General features: G+C 37.9%; 1 protein-coding gene across 4 annotated transcripts in view; it reads left to right on the top strand.

Annotated features, from left to right (window-relative positions):
- The window catches only part of tasp1 (taspase, threonine aspartase, 1), a 38,509-nt gene that overhangs the window by 9,497 nt on the left and 11,526 nt on the right, over positions 1-17,486 (top strand). For all 4 annotated transcript variants that reach the window (XM_082556429.1, XM_082556432.1, XM_082556431.1 and 1 more), the window contains exons 3-10: positions 107-174; positions 1,483-1,551; positions 3,773-3,893; positions 4,637-4,721; positions 4,798-4,877; positions 5,037-5,143; positions 10,483-10,602; positions 13,226-13,304. In XM_082556429.1, coding sequence (XP_082412555.1) covers positions 107-174; positions 1,483-1,551; positions 3,773-3,893; positions 4,637-4,721; positions 4,798-4,877; positions 5,037-5,143; positions 10,483-10,602; positions 13,226-13,304 — 729 coding nt within the window. The remainder of the gene's footprint in view (positions 1-106; positions 175-1,482; positions 1,552-3,772; positions 3,894-4,636; positions 4,722-4,797; positions 4,878-5,036; positions 5,144-10,482; positions 10,603-13,225; positions 13,305-17,486) is intronic.

Here is a 17,486-nt window from a genome sequence, read left to right as displayed (position 1 = left end):
CTGCTCACATTTTCTCTTTTCTCAAAAGTATTTCCTGGTTTTAGGGGGTCGTCTATGGTATTTTTAAAGCCTCTTTTGTTCTTTTTCTTTAACGATTTACTTTTAGGTGCAGGATACCATTCAGAATCTAAGGCCAAGGAGTACAAGCATGTATGCAAAAGAGCCTGCCAGCGAGTAAGTTTACCTTTATGCCTGCTATAGCAAACTGCAAACTTGCTATGCTACCCATAATCAGTTCAATGTTAGTAAATGTATTTCTTCTGTCTAAATAACTTGGCACTATTCTGCAAAATACTAGCTGATTACAGATAACCTCAACATGGACCATAATTTGAGGTAGCTTTTTATAAAGAATGACCTAATTTGCATGTACATTTACTTTAAACTGTAAATAAATATGTTGGTAGTCATATTTTGTTGACACCTTAGAGTCAATTTTTTTTACTACTGGTTTTCTACTCTTGATTTACTTTATGTAGAGATAGACTTAGTTGTTTTCTGTTTGAGATTGTTTACCAAACTTTTAGCATTTCATCCTAAAAATCAATTTATTGGGATTTTTTGTTTGCTCAGTTTCTCTCTGGTCAGATGGGGAGTCTCTCAGAGCACCTGTCTCCGCATATTTTTCTGTGTTTTGACTGTAGTACTCATACAGAATCATTCCAGTTTTTATTTGCCTGTGTTAATTTCATTTTACAGTGGGAAAGCCTTTGTTGTTTTGCATTCTAAAGCACCCTCTTTTACTTATGTTGAGTTTTATTTATTGTGCTTCCATCCTTAATATTGAGCCCCAGGTTATTTCCAGCACTGTTACAACAAAGCAATACAATAAAGCGGTAGATGCATAAGAAGCTTGTTTCAACACGATGCAGAAACAGTTCCCTTTGAAAATGAGTCTTTTGCTTGTATGCCAATGATAATTTCTTTCCTTGTTAAAAGATTTTAGCAGTCTGTCTGTGTTCTTTTCCTCTCATACACAGACAGACGTGTATCTTTTGATTGATTTTACGGGGGCAAAGTGAAAAACAGCATTTATCTAATCAAACGCATTCTTCATCAAACGAAAATGATGTGTCATGTGACAGATATTGTCACACACACTTAGATTAGAAAGAGTGATGTGTTATAATGTTCCATTATGAAATTCCTAATAGTTTCTTTAAGTAGTAAAACATGAATTGTGAAAACATAGTTTTGCCAGTTTTGAAGCAATGTGACTTTTAGACAAGTTGTGAGTCTTTTTAATCTAATGTTTACATCCTTTATGCCTCTTTTTACCTAAACCTGTTAATGTAGAGAGTTTTTTTTGTATCTCTTTAGGTTATATTCAAAGTGTATTTGATAATTGCTTTAAGTTGGGTGCTTCAGGGATATTAAAAAATGTCTTGCTCATATAAATAACTGACATTATTGTTCATATGAACTGAGTTTAGTTATATATTTACTGTTTTTCACTATAAACCTGTTTTGTTTCTTTTGCAGGCTGTTGACCAGCTCAAAGCTGGGGCACTTGCCGTGGAGGCAGTGGCTGCAGCACTAGTTGAACTTGAGGTTGGTTGGTTCTGATCCAGATGATAGAAAATTAACTTATATTGACACAGTTTTCAGTTACACGAGATCTACAAGTATGTTATGTCCCAGATACACCTTAAAAACAAGTTAACTTTGAAATCCCAGATCACTGGAATGGTTTGCCTTTCAGGTTCTTGAAATAGTCAGACTATTGAGGGGTGACCACTGCACAAATAAATGCTTATTGAGACTAACAACAGTGTCAAGAAAATGGCAGGAGAAGACAAATTTTAAATAAGTCCACTGGGAACCTATTTGACTGCCACCATACTCTTGAAATATACCCTCCCTGGAGTGTTGAGAAAGTACAAAGTTTCAAGTGTTTGGAGATGTGGCCAATGAAAGAAGGGTGAAACACAACTGCCACTAAATAAAATTCGTAACTTGAAGTACACTAGTAAGACCTGACCAAGAAATACCCAGCGACAGATTTTCTTTTAAAAGATTTTATGGTCAGATGGCAAGAAAGTGAGTCTTGATGGACCAGACGGATGGGCTCCAGTTTGGATCACTAATATCCGCAGGGCAGCACTTTAAAGCGTAAAGTGTGATGGTATGAAGTGCTACCACTGAGGATGAGCTAACTGGACCTTTTTGTGTTGAATAGCGACTAAAATAAACCCCCAGTCTTACTGACAGTGTCTGGATAATACTTTCTTTAAACAGTAATACAAGTTTGCATTATTCAAGATAACCATAATCTTTGCTGGCTGTGGCAATCCTCCATTAAGATGAAGTTAAGATATACTTTAAGAAAAGCTTTTTTTAAAGTAGTAAAACAAAAAGCTAAAATAAGCAGAATGTATATATAGCTTAATAAATATACATTATATGCATTCAAATAATGGTCTTTTGGGCTGTTCTCAAATCCATTTGAAAGCCTTTGATTGGAGCTTCAGTGAAAGACAGTCTTACAGCGTGAGTGCTTTTAGGGCTCAGAGCAGCTATTCTATATAAATGAAGTGTGGCTACACAAACTGTACTGACTGTTTTTGAATAACTGGCAAAATATTAAAAACTGTATTTTTATTTTGCATTATTTATTTGTTAAACTTCCTCTAAAAATTGAGCACAGCCTGTCTGGAATAAATGTATTTATGAACTGAACTATAGGCTTTTAAGGCAACAATAGTTGAAGTTATTACTTTAGCTCTCTTAGCAAATTATAGGCTGCTTTCTAACCTTCCTTTTATTTAAAAGAAATCTTGAAAGAGCAGTTGTTTCCTTTGCAAACTGATCATTTGCAAAGGAATGGTTTATTTGAAGAGTTTCTGTGCATCATAAGACAGAAACAGCAGTTACAAATTGCTGGACTTAACCTCGAGTACAGTTTGGATGAAGACCCACTGTGTGCAAGTTCTGACCAATACTGTAAAAGGAGTAGCGATTCTTGTGAATTGTGAATGGAATGATTGATAATGGCCGTCTTGCCACAGCATAAGCTCATCAGTCCTTTGGCCAAATGAGCTGACTCTTAATGAAACACTTTCCTCTTGATGTGTCCATATTTCATATTACATACTTGTTATTTTCTGATTTAAAAAATAATTTTTTGTAAGCTTTCCATGCTAGCTGAGATAGACGTACCCTTTTTGTCTTTGCGAAACTGAATACATAAGAAATTCCTTAGAAAGCAGGCAATTAAGAAGTAAATCTAGAATGAAATCACTGAATTGGCCTCAAAAACAAATCATAATTGGATGGTATGAAAAAACACAGGCGTCTGCTTTATCATTCTCATTTCCCCAGAATCTCACAAAATGTACAGTCAGCAGAGTAATAACAGTGTGCGTGTCCCAGGGTCTGATTGCTATTGTGTCACAGAAAGAAGTTTCACAACAGCGGTTTTTGGTTCATAACACTTAAAGTGGTGCTAATTATCTTTCTTTGATTGTTGGTTTTTGGTTGATCATTGTAGCAGTTTTCCTTTAGCAGATCTGTTTTGAAAGTATCCGTGTGTTTGTAAGTGTTGTTGCCTAACCTTCTCTGTGGTAAACATGCTAAATCTGAACGATTTGACAAAGTGACATAGACTTACAATGACCAACTGAAGATCATAAAAAAACAAAGAATGAAGCTTTCTTTTGTGGTTAAAATTAAAAAAAAAAAGAAAAAATTTTCTTCATCATATTCACACTGACAAAACGGTTCATGACAGGCACTGTCTTATTCTGGACTCTGTTCTTTTAATTGTCCTTAGGACTCTCCTTTCACAAATGCTGGCATGGGCTCCAACCTTAATTTGTCAGGGGAAATTGAGTGTGATGCAAGTATCATGGATGGAAAGTCTCTGCATTTTGGCGCCGTAGGAGCTCTTAGTGGTGAGTTACTACATGTGTGGTGATACTTGCATAATACTCATACATTATTGTGCTACATGCACTTCAGTCACCTGGACATATTGACAGTAAGACAAGAATCTAGGTCATATTTTCCTGACAGACTTTTCTACTATTTAAAAACCGCTGGCACCATTAATCATTCCAGTGTGGGATCACCTCATTTTTTTTTTTTTTTTAGATGAAGGGCAACCAGGAAGTGTTTTTAATATGTTAATGTTAATACAATCACTGTATTCTGTGTTTTTCTTTAAGGCTTTCAGCAAATGCTTTTTTTTTCCTTCCTTTTTTTCTGCTTTTGCAAGAACTCCAAACAACAGATAAGGTGTGAAAACTGACACTTACCATGCAGTCCAAAATACAACAGATTGTTTTGTTTTTTTTAGCCAGGTCTGCATCATGTTAAGCATTTGGCTTAGCTAGCCAACATGTGCTTTTTATAAAGTCTCGGAATTCTGAAAAAATGAGTTTAAATGGGCTGAAAGAGATTCAGAATTCATAGCTCTACATGTGTGACGATTACTAGCAAAAACAAAAATATGTTACAAAGTAAAAATGTATATATTCATCTTCTAATCTGTTTAGTCTTTTTATTGATTTGCCTCAAGGGTCACAATGATATATGATGTTTAAAAAAAAATAGTTTTGGTGTCTTGATTTATTCACACAGTAATACCATCACTTACTGTGAACTGCAAGCCCTGTAAAAATTCTTCTTCTTTCAGGTATAAGGAACCCAGTAATGGTTGCAAACCGTCTGCTGAGTGAAGCACAGAAAGGGAAACTTTCAGCTGGCAGAATACCACCCTGGTGATTATTGCGGTTAATGAATAACTTTGCGTTAATGTGATGGTGTCCACCCCTAATTTAATTGTTGTTTTCTCAGCTTTTTAGTGGGGCGGGGAGCACATGATTGGGCTGTCAGCCATGGAATACCGCCATGCCCTTCAGATAAAATGGCCACCAGTAAGTACTTTTGCACTGATTCGCAAACATAAATTATCCAAGACGCGAATTAACCGCAGTTATAAAGTGACCCCAAAATACTTGCATTTAAAAATATCTAGAAAAACATGGTTGAATTTCTGTGGATGCAGGAAAAAAAACCTATTTTGTCACACCCAGAGTTCAGTTTATCTGCATACAAGAGGAACAAGCGAAAGATGGAGCTGGCAGAGAAAATGGACACAGGACATAATCAGACAAAGAAAAGACGACAATCAAGTGAAAACGTGAGTGATATGTTGCCAGTTAAAATTTTAACAGTAGTAAGTATATTCTTTCTCAGCTGTGTTATATCCATTCTAACAGTCAGCATGGATAGTTTGCTTTTATTCAGGTAGTTTTTCCTCTCAGCAATCAAATTGTCTTTTCTTCATTCCACAGATTTGACTGTTTTACCATTTATGTCAAACAAAATGCTCTGAACAAGTAGCATTCATTATAATAACAAGGTTATACAGACTTTAGCACTAGCAGTTTTAAAGTGATGGCAGGAAGGAACAGGGACTTTAAAAAATAAGACAGATGGAAAAGTAAGAGAAAAGTAGCAGTTTAACAAAATAAAAGCTTTCAAAAGTGGGATAACAGCCACATATCCACAAAATTCCTTCTGAATAATTCTGAATTTTATAAGACATTTGAAAAATGTAGCCGCTAGAACTGTTAAATAAACTTATAAAGGCAACATCTAATCAATATACTTGGAGCTGTTTGTAGCATTGAACAGAGCAAGCAGTACTCGGACTGTGCGCTGGAATGAAACCTAATGTGATAAACCCAAACCTTCAGACTAACAAAGGCTAGAAAGGGCAGAAACGACAAGAAAAAAGTGCATGTGATTATTATATCGGCAGAAAGTTGAGTCTTAAATGGTTTAATTAGAAATCAGCATGACTCCACATATGACGACTCCACTTGGTGTGTGTTTTTGGTGGTGATTGATGTGGTCAGAAACTCAGGTTATTAAAGGTTATGCAATAAGATATACAGTTCCTATAAAAGCTGTTTACCTATTTAGATTTTTCCCCTTTTGTTCATTAAAAAAAAATAATGGTCATTATAATTTGGCTTTTTTGTTTTTTATGAGAATTTACAAAAACACCTCTTTAATTTATTAAAAACACATGATGTAAAATAACTGAATATTTTCACCCTCTTTAAAGTGACTGACCTATTTCAACTGAGATCCAGCCAGTTGGTGCTAGCAGTCTCACAATTAGTTAAATGGAGGTAACCTGAGTACACTGAATGTGTCTCATGTGATTGTAGAATATAGACATCTGTATCTGGACTGTCCAGGCATAGGTTAATTGGCATTCCTGGCTACAATAACACCATGAAAATAAAACACTCCAAGCAGCTCTGAGAAAATGCAGTTAAAGAAGGAGTTCTTTAAGAAGCGGAGGATATATGGCATGTGTCGTCATAAACTGATTAACAAGGAGGAGACAAATGTGAGATGCCACTAAGACACCTGTGACTGCTCTGAACCTGTTGCCCAGGTTCTAATGGGACAGCAGCACAAACAAAGCCAGTCTGAATTAAAGTTTACCCAGAGGCATGTGGGAGACTCAAAAGTCAAGTGGAAGAACAGAAGGGGTTGTCTAAGAAAGAGTTTTGCGGGCATCAGACTCAATGCTGACACCAAACACCAAACACGTCTGCAAACACGCCACCCCATCGTGAAGCATCATGATGTGGGGATGCTTCTCGGCAGCAGGCCCTGGAAGGCTTCTAAAGGTAGAGAATAAAAGGGAAATCCTGGAGGACATTCAGACTCAGTCTGCAAGAGAACTGCTACTTTGCAGAAGATCTGTTTCTCACCAAGTCAGTCTCTTGAAGCACACTGCGAAAGCTACATGGAAGTGGTTTAAAGACAAAGTGAATGTTGCGGGGCGTCCGAGTCAAAGCTCAGATTTCAGTCTGATAGGGAATTTGTGGCGGTTTTTGAAAAGGGCTATTCATGCCTGACACAAAGATACATTTTCTCAGTTCTCATGTTCTTCCCGGGGCATCAAAGACAATTGCATTACGAGACAGCTGTGTGGACATTTCCAGGAAAGATTGTTGAGAGTTAGTGCTGACTTTCAGGGCTCCTAGGAGCACAGCTGAAGGGTGGCCTCATGATGAGCTGAAACGCTAACTCCCTCTGCTCCAAACTCACGAGCAGAGGAAGCAGCACAGAAGAGGGTGGGAAAGTTTATCTTGGTTCAGATGTGATTTGTGTTAAATGGAGTAAAACGTGTAAACAGACACAGCCTGATTTGCTTCATTGGATCTGTTTTTGAATTCTATTGTGGTTTATTTAGTTCAGTTACATCAATCGTCTTTATTAATGATATATCCATTAAATGAAAGACTAACATCTAGGACCAGCTGTTTGTTGACTTAGCCGTGATCAAATGGGGTTTGATTCGGTGATTGATTTTTATGTCAAATAGCTAGTTTGCTTAATTAGAGTTAAAAGATTGAGTCACCCAGTTTTCATCTGTCTGCTATGTTTATTTAAAACTTACATATGACAAACACTTAAGATTAATAAGTGGCCATTTGGTGCAGTTAAAGCTGATCTGGAAATAGCTTGTACTCTGATGGGGACGGTCCATGTTGAGAATTTTAATATACTTTACCTCATCTTTAATGTTTCCTCTGCCACTGACATGTAAAATCAGCTAATAGGAAATAACATTATGTATCAAGAATGACTTATGAGAGAGGGATCTCAGAAAAGAATGTTATTGCAGCCTGGTTTTAATTTACATGCAAGGCCTTTTCTTTATGGCTCTGTCTTTTTGCCAGCCAGTAAAATCTTTCCAGGGTTGGTACCTGCGTCCTCATGGCGAGATTAAGTGTTATTTTTCCAAAGATGTTCACAAGTGTTACGGTCGTCATTTACTGTGGGGTTCAAATACACTGATCATGTATGACAGGATGGTGTCTGTAGCATTTGAAAATAGCTGGCCTTGGATCTTTTTGGCCTCTGGAGCTCAGGTCCCAGGGGTGATTTAGGAGAGCTGAAAGCAGAGGAGACAAGCTGATCCATTGTTGTTTTTTTTCAACTGTTGTCTTTTTAGTCCAAGGTGTAATCTTCAGTTTCTGGTAGAAGCTGGGTTGTGATCATGTGTAATAATGCCAGTTTGCACATTTGCCCTGTAGAAGTTCATTTGTCATGCAGTCTGACTCATGATGGTTCACAAGGAAGTCACTTCCAAAGCAAACTGCAATCAAGGAAGAAAACAGAGGACTGGAATTCCAGCAGCATATCTTTATGAAATGTGAAGAAAGAGTGGTTCATATTTTCATGCAGTGCTGTCTTAATTTTGGAGTCAGTTCCCTTTTAAAATAGACAAGTAGCAGGGCTCTAGACTAACTTTTTGACATGGGCGCACCGGTACGCCTAACTTTAAAAATTTAGGCGTACCGGCACAAAAGTTAGGCGCACTCAAATTTTTCAACCGCATCGCTTAACACCGCAGTTTTACATGTGCACTTTCTTTGGGGGGGGAAGTCCATACAGACAATATTAATTTCTAAATTATTAACTAACAAACTTGTGCTTAAAGTGCTTTGTCAATATTGTAGAAAATGTTAAAAACTTAATCATCATCTTGGCCTCCTCTGACGACCTGTTTGCTGCTGTCTGCTGCTGAAAGGCCGTGGGGAGAGGGGACACTTGGGCAGTGCATTTACTGCAGCATATAATGTGTTTTCTGGATACACTGTGCTTTTTCAGCATTCAAATATTGATGGCACCGTGTCAGAGCACTGGCTATGAATTTCAGACAGATCAGGCCTTAACTTAACAAAAAAGTTATCAATAGTTCTTTTCATCTTTTCTTATTACCCACAGCTACAGTACATCCACTTCTCTCAGGCCTAGGCTGCTCACTAGGGCTGAGTATCATCACTGATTTCTATAATCCATTCAATTCCGGTTCTCAAAGTCCTGATTTGATTCAATTTAGCCTCAGACAGTCAGAAATATTATAATTCTGATCATTTATCAGTACTGATACACATGAGACTTCATCAGAATTGTGAAAATCACAGCAGATGCCTTTGTGTGAAAGTAACTGAGAATAAAACACAGGAAAACATGAAGGAGATTTTCCTGGTCTGGCTTTTTATAGCAGATAACCTTAAAAATATTCTGCAATTTTGCATAATTTTAAGAAATTTAAATTTCTTCAGTATTGAACAGCAGAAATTAGGCTTTCTTGTCCGAGGTCATTTAAGTGAAAAAAGAAAAAGCGCTGTAAACAACGCTAGACTGGTGGGTAATAAGCGAATGAATAATGCAGAAAACAGATTTGAGACGGGAAACTGTTCCTGAAGTACAGAGAGAGAGAGAGCTGTGCAGGAAGTGTGATTTTTATCGTGGTGGAAGCAAAACAGCAAAAGTCAGAGGGAATTCATGACGACATTGATCAAATGTGAAGCGCAGTTTGCTGCTTCTTTTGCTGCAGGCTCGGTGAATTTTGGTTGGAGAGAGGCAAAACCTGCAGCTCAGAATCAGCGCAAAAAGACGTAAACACAGCGCGGACCCGAAGAATCGCTAAGCTCCGACAGCGTGTCCGTGTTCGGGCCGTCGGGTGAGAAAGCCGAGAAAGACGAAGCTGATTCTGATGTGTTGGGTCCGCTCCGTGTTTAGGTCTTTGTGTGGAATCCGTTAATGAATTGATATCGCTTTATTCAAGCTACTCACCTCTCTCTTCCACCTGCACTTTCAACTGGACCACGGCCAATCAGAGAGGTCCCGCCCCTGACTATCTCTGATTGGTTTAGTCCACGATAGGGGCATAATGTGTGTCTGTTGTTGACCACACGGAGAGTTACAGAGATTTTTTTTTTGTTACCGGAACAGTTGGTCGCACCTGTGCGACCAAATATTTATTTTTAGTCGCACCACTGAAAAATTTGGTCGCATTTGCGACCAAATTGGTCGCACTCTAGAGCCCTGAGTAGGCAGCTGTTACCCACTAATGATAGCATTTACTTGAGTTTAGCACTATTGCCAGCATGCACAGTGTAGTGATATTCCATTTTCATTTTTTTCCCTATAAATTCTTTTACTGCGGTGCTAAAATTTGTTGATGTGTTTTCTAAACGCTTGTTAGTTTACGAGTGTTGGTGGATAACACAACATGTGCAGGGAAGTGTAGCCTAGGTCATTTTATGCCGTGCCCTAAAAACACATTATTGCAAGGTGCTAATATTTACTGAAATGGTGGTTAAAAAAGCCTAATAGAAAACAGTTTTTAACAAAAAATAGGAGAACAGCTCATTGACACTGTCACTTCTTCAGGACTGGACTTAAGAGGTGCGAATTAATGAATAGTTGTGAAGACGGTACAAGCAAACAGATGCATACAGAGGTTCCTTCACCTACTAGTGTGATTGTTAGTCAAAAGTTAACATCTCAAGTTCAGAAGGTGATGTCTTTTTGTTTTTTCATTTTGCCACCTCTTATAGTTATAGTTACTTAAAATTGTCATTTGAAGATGTCCTTTTGAATTTCTTAGCTCCTTTTTTGCAGTTCATGTGACTCTTTTCCTTTACTGTCATATAGGGAAATGGCTCAGGGTGCCTCGACACAGTTGGAGCTGTTGTTGTGGACCTGGAGGGGAATGTAGCTGCAGCAGTGTCCAGTGGAGGCTTGGCTATGAAACATCCCGGCAGGGTTGGCCAGGTAATGAAGCCCTTTCCTTCTTTTTATTACAATATCTTTGTCCAGATAATGTCTTTAAATAAATGTTTAATGTAACTCAATTAAATGATAGCTAAAATTATATTTGATGCACTTATTACTATAGACATCATTTCTTCTGTAGTGAAATATTTCAACATTGTGAGATATCGTTTCTATGTCGTGCATACAGGGCTCTATTTAGAGAACAAAATAAGTGCACTGTGCACCTACATACTGTTTGCGTTTAATGCTAATGTTATGCTGCTGCCTGTAATTGAAGCTCAAAAGATGTCTGTCCGTATCCAAATTATTGCCGTCTAAAAGAGGGAGAATTATTTTTTTTTTTTTGCTCCAAATTATGGGCCTCTGGCTTGGGGATAATTTCAGTTTCATGTGTGGCAAGTCAGTAAATCCATTGGAAATGTTTGTTTTTAGTTTGCATGTTCTCCCCGTGTTTGCGTGGATTCTCTCCAGGCACTCGGGCTTCCTCCCAAAGACATGTAGTTAGTGGGGTTAGGTTAATTGGTATTTCTAAATTGTCCATAGGTGTGAATGTGAGTGTGAATGGTTGTCTGTCTCTTGTGTTAGCCCTGCGACAGACTGGCAACCTGTGCAGAGTGTAACCTGCCTCTCACCGTATGGTAGCTGGGATGGGCTCCATCCCCCCCATTGCGCCCCTGACAAGGCTAAGCAGGAGAGAATGGATGGACGTATGCCTGTTTGACTTTAACAGGCAAACATTTTCCTCTTCTTTAATACAGACTTCTTTTCTTCAAATAAAGGTGATATACTAATATAAAAAAAGGCTGAAAAGCTGTAATGTAACATTCTTCCGTGGAGGGGTAAATCTTGGTCTCAAAGCTAGTGTGCCTCCTTCAATTCTCCATAAATGTCCACTGGTCATTGATATTGTTGTAAGTAATTTTACCACCAATTTTTTTTTCAACATTTAGTTGGAAGAGATTTTGTTTTTATTGTTTGTTTGTTTGTTTTTTTAATTTTTTTTGCAAGTAGTGCCTGTTTAAATTCATCCAATTCATTGGGATTCAAATCTGGACTTTGATGGTGTTTGCATAACCTTCTATTTCTTCTTTTTTGACCCATTTCTCAGTGAATCTGTTAGACCCCTTATGATCATTATTCTGTTAGAAGAGCCAGCTTTGCTTTAACTTCAACTTTTGAACAGATGGTCTCACATTATCTTCAAGCACTCTTTGATACGATGCTGGTTTATAGTAAAACCGATGCCTGCAAGCTGTCCAGTCCCAAGGGCATCAAAGCACATTCACACCACGATGTTTTACAGCTGGCATGTAGTTCTTCTTTTTGAAAGTCTGTCTTTGCTCTGTGCCGAACATGTCTCCTCTCACTGTGGCCAAAAAAAACCTCACTCTTTGTTTTTCTCTACCTAGGTCACGTTATTCCCAGTGGTCTGTTCTTAGTTGTCCAAAAACAACAACAGAGCAGTACTATAGTTTTGCCAGTGAACATATAGAGACTTTTTCCTCTTTTTGACATCAGTGTGTTTCTGCAGCTTTTGTTTAATTTTTTTGTAATCAGTCAATTTTCCATGCTTGTGTTTTTTTTTGTCTGAAGAACAGTGTTGCTTGAAAAAAAGTGTCATTTTTGCTTCAAATTTGCTGCAAGCTGTTAAAAAAATTCCAACCGTTAAACGCAGATATTTTTGGGCGACTTTGGTGGGGACCAAAGCAGAGCTAAAAAAGAGTTGTATATTAGCTTTTGCATTAGATTCCAATCCCATAGTTGGTGGGGAATCTGGGTATAATGAAACTGAAAGCTCAGCAACCATTAAGGACATGCTCTTTAAATGTGACCTGCTTTTGGAGGAAAGTCAAAAAGGATAGAGTTGGAGTGCAAAAAATCACCCTGGGCTTTTTAGACTTGACCAGAAATGTGTTATCAGTAGAGAGGTGGCGCGTCTGTAGTATGTTCTTTGTTAACTCACTATCCACTAAAATCATAGGAGGAAAACAGTGTGCCAGGGTTGTGTGTTACGTGAGTTTTGATCCCCTCTAGTGGCCATAAGTCTAACTGATCAGTGCACCTTATGAAGGGTTAAGGGCAGCAGATTGGACTTTTTCAGGAAGCAGCGGTTGCCAGTAAAGACCCCCAGAGTTTGGTTCCCTTTCTTTTATTTCTCCCATTGCTGCCTGTAATTAACAGAGCTGAAATTTTACTTTTTAATGGAGATAGTCAAAAATAACAACTAGTGGTCTGGGCTCTACTTAATGTTAATTCAAAACTTTTCTTTGAAGAAGAACTTTTACTTCTAGGAAACAAAGGAAGTTGTCATTTTCTATTAAAAGCAGCTTTACGGGAAAAAACAGCCATGTAACAGTTGAGGCTGAACAGAATGAATGAATCAGTGGGATTTACTGCCTCAACCTAATTATCACTTGTAGTGTTAGGAAAACCTGAAGCTCAGAGCAATAGAGCTAGAAAGCCTGGCATGCTGCTTTAGTTAAAGATGTGCAAATATAAATAAGTCTGCTATAACCAACCAGTAACCAAAGTTACTCTTTAAGAAATTATTCTGCTTATTTCAAGGCAAAAGCAATAATCCTTTTCATCTAAGATGTCTTTTTTGTTTTCCATTTCTCAGGCTGCTCACTATGGATGTGGCTGCTGGGCTGAAAATGCCTGTCATATGAACTCTTACTCTACAGCAGTGAGTACCTCAGGTAAACCAGCACATTCTCTGTAATCCACTTTTACAGTTGTGTGTGTTTGTTTCCACTCTGTTCACTCTGGGTTCACTATTAGCCTCTCTTTTGTTGTTGAGGATGATATGAATCAGTCCGAGCGAGTCAGGCTTCAAAAAGCCTGATAATACTTTCCGATGACCTTCAACTGTTCCCGCTGAGTGATTTCTCATCAGTCACTTCCTCAACTGATTGAGTCATCTTTCTCTACTCTGTGTTAGTCAGCTGCACGCCAGGTGCATTGCAGAGCTCTTTGGATTTTCAGTGACTTGTGACATGGGACACCTGTTGTAGATATGATTGAAGGAGAGCTGCTGGAAGGGCATTGCAGTGTTAAAATGGTGAATTTGTAAAGTGTACTTGTCCAGATTTGGATCATAACTTGACTGGTATAATAGTTGGCAGTTAAATCAAGTATCAACTTCTGCATTTCATGTACTTTTACTTAGCTTTTACTTAGAGTACATGTATAATATAAAAATCTAAATAAAACTAAAACCCCCCCCCAAAAAAAAAACAACAACAAAAAAACAAACAAAAAACTATGTGGTCGAGCAGCACTCGACAGGACTTTTACTTGACATCATTATTGTAGTTCAGGATGGCCTAATATGCTTTCTGCTGTCCAAAAGCCCTAGAATTTATGATTTGGGTGGTTAGTTCTGCAGTTATCTAGAACATTTCACTTAAATTATTAGCTGTCTGGTGGTTTTTATTGGAGCAAACAGTCATGTGAAAATGAATGCTTTTTCGAGGTTTTCTCTATCAGCATATAATTTTAAAAAATCATTTGGTCCTTATCAGGTTATCAGGTCTAAAATTATTTAAATACAACATCAAATAAATTGCAAACCATGACATACACACACAGGGTCATTTTTTATTTAACAAAAATGAAGCCAAAATGCAGAAGCAGTGTGTGAAAAACACACGCACACAAAATGATTTGGTATCTTGTAGAACCACCTTTAGCAGCAATAACTTAGTAACTTATAAGTAATCATTTTCTGTTTGTTTTTATCAGTGTCTCTTATCGTTGTAGAGATCATTTTGGCCACTTTTTACGCTTTTCAGACATTCCCACTGTTTTTTTTAAGGTCCTTGCACAGTATTTAATTCAGGTTGAGGTTCAGACTTTGACTGGTCCATTGCAACATCTTGATTCTTTTCTTTTTCAGCCGTTCTGTTGTAGATTTGCTGCTGTGTTTGGAATCACTGTTTTCTCACAATATCCAATTTGGGTTAAGTTTTAGCTGTTGGACAGATGGCCTCACTTTGACTCCAGATACTTTGATATACAGAAGAGTTCATGGTTGACTCAAAGACTGCAAATAGCCAGAATCATAACAGTCGTTTGGTTATTGCTAAATGTGGTGCTGTGCATTAAGTCCAGACGTCTTGGTCTCGTTCTGTCCAAAGAACATAATTCCAAAAGTCTTTGTTCAGATCTAAACTGTGTTGCCACAGTGTTTTTAGAGAGAAGAGACTTTCTTCTGCAAAGCCACACTTATTCAATTTTTTTCCTAATTTTATTGCTATGAACTTTAACATTTAACATACTAACCGAGGCCTCTAGAGTCCGAGATGTAGCTTCATTGGGGCTTTTGCAGTTTGGTTTGACCTTGGGGTAAATTTGCTGGGAAGATCGGCACAAATGTTTTCCACTTGTAAATAAACTTTCTCACTGTAGAATTGATGGACTTTAAATTGTTTGGAAATGGCCTTATAACCCTTCCCAGATTGATAGGGAGCAACAGCTGCTTCTCTAAGATAATGGCTGATGTCTTTCCTCCTTGGCATTGAGCTAACATGCACCTGAATGCTCCAGACCAGCAAATTACCAAAACTTTTGCTTTTATAGAGGTGTCACACTACCTTAATTCCTATAGAAGCAGTAACAATTTACTTAGTTTTTCACAAATGCTTTTGGCGTCATTTTTGTTAAATGAATAAAGACATTTGACAAGTTTCATGTGTTGTTGTTCATCTGAAAGTGTATTTAACTAATTTTAAGACATGCTAAGGACTTTATGCTTTTTCATCCAGTCTGGTTTGGTGAGGATCTGTCATTTGCTTGCCGTCTGTAGGTTAAAGGTGATAGGCCGGATACATTTCAGCAGCTCTGTTCAGCATTTCTTACATTAAACAAGCAGTATATGACAACTGTTGTGGTAGTGGTCTGTTGTTCATTAATTATCCAAGAAGATCAAGTGTAGGCTGCATGTTTGATATTTGCGCTGTGTGCATTCTCACCCTGTCTTCCTATATTGTGGCTTTGTCTTTGAAGTGAGTGAAAAAAAGGAGCGAGCCGTATGGGTTCAGAGAGCATAACGTGTGTTCCAGTACAACACCTGTCTTTCATTTCCTAACATGAAAGATGTTTCCATCAAAAAGAAACAGAAAGAGTCATTTCCATTCTGACACAAGGAGTGTGATCCTCACCCCGAATGTCCCTTTCTTCCCTCCACCACACCAACACATTGCCCGTCCACGCACCCGCCCTCTCTCCTTCCCACCTCTTCCACTGTAGTCAGTTTTGTAATATGCGGCTCATGTGTGTCTTTGTTTTATTGCTTCATCTGGCCTTTACTTTGCTGCGGCCAGCGAGACAACAACTCACAAAGTTTACTGTTTACTCGTGCCGCTGTCGGCTGTCACATACTGTGTCCACATTTGTTGGTCTTTTTGGGGTTTTTTTTCCTGGTGAGTTGCTGCTTTAGGTTTCTTTCTGCCATCCTAATTCAACTGTGTTTGCGCTGCCATAATATCCAGTTCCCTTTAGACTCGTGGGGGTTTATGGTAAACACAGCACAAAAGGCACAGTACATTGCCAATACAGTTTTCTACTTGCCTTAAAAAAAGGACTTCAAATTGCTCCGGGCGTTTGTTCTCCACAGTTACTGACCTGCATTCAGTTCTGTTGTAGTTACCTGTTTTTTATGGGGCCTTCATTTGTGTTTACAGAAACAATGAGGCCATATTCTTCAGTCTTTATGGGTTTTCACAGGAGCCTTTGCCAGATGTGTTTTGTTTACAATTTAAGATTTTTTTGTCTTGTTCTCCGGTACGTGCAAACTTTACATGTGAGAAAGGCTTTATTGTAAGCATGCAGTTTGCATTCAGCAACTGTCTTTTCCTTAAAAACAGCAATATGTTGGATTTAATGTTTGCTCTTTAAGGAATAAGTAGCATATTATCTCTGATATAAAAAGGCACACCTGCTATGTTTTGACTTGGAAGTGGTTGAAGGTAATGTGAGAGACTGAGCAGGCTGCCCATGCTTTTATGGTTCCTGGTTTCCCTGAATTCTTAACAAAATGCTTTGTTTCTCTCCTTGGAGTATTTACCGCATGCACCATGAAGGAAGCACATCAGACAGATTCAGGTGGCTACCACAATCAATTGGAGCTAGCAGGGTTAGCGGGGTTAGGTTTTTCTTATAGCAAACAACCTCTATACTGCAGTTTTATTTCTGTGTACTCTAAAATTATTATTATTATTATTTCTATTTAGTTGTACATGCAGTCACTACACTGCTTTTATAAATATTCAACAGTGATCTGATCAAAAATAGTTTCTTTTCCTTAGACAAACTTGTAAAATCTTGTTTCTAAAAATGCATATTACAGTAACATAGAAATTCTAAACCTGTTTAAATAAAAATGATGCGTGAATGTGTCATGACGATAGAAGTAAGTATGGCTCTCTGCACACCCTGCAGTTGTGCCGGGAGCCAGCTACAGCACAGGATTTACAGAGGGGGAATTAATACTGGGTGTTTGGCAGTTTTAAAGCTCCAAAACTAGCTGGGATCAAGGCAGGGAAAACTGAAACAAAAACCCTCTCTTTGTAATCACTGTCAGTGTACCCATGAGCAAGGCAGCTGTACTTTAGAAGTGATTTCAGTATTACCTGAAATAAAAACTGCCTAATTACACTTGTGAGAATATGCCAAAGGATTGCATTATCATTTTTATTTTTATTTGAACTCAATAAACAAAACTTAACCCTTTGATATTTAGAATAGCTTCCATTATATACCTAATAACCAGATAAATAATATAATCTAATAATAAATAAAGATATTTTTTTTTACAAGTTTTAAAAGACTTTTTTAAGACTTTCACGTGCTTTGGATTTGAAAGGAAGTTGTTTAGTCTA

Source organism: Aulonocara stuartgranti, assembly GCF_965226115.1.
Source record: "Aulonocara stuartgranti genome assembly, chromosome: 13".
Taxonomy (NCBI): Eukaryota; Metazoa; Chordata; class Actinopteri; order Cichliformes; family Cichlidae; genus Aulonocara; species Aulonocara stuartgranti.
The sequence above is the reverse complement of the archived record's forward strand: the minus strand, read 5'-3'. Positions and strand labels throughout refer to the sequence as shown.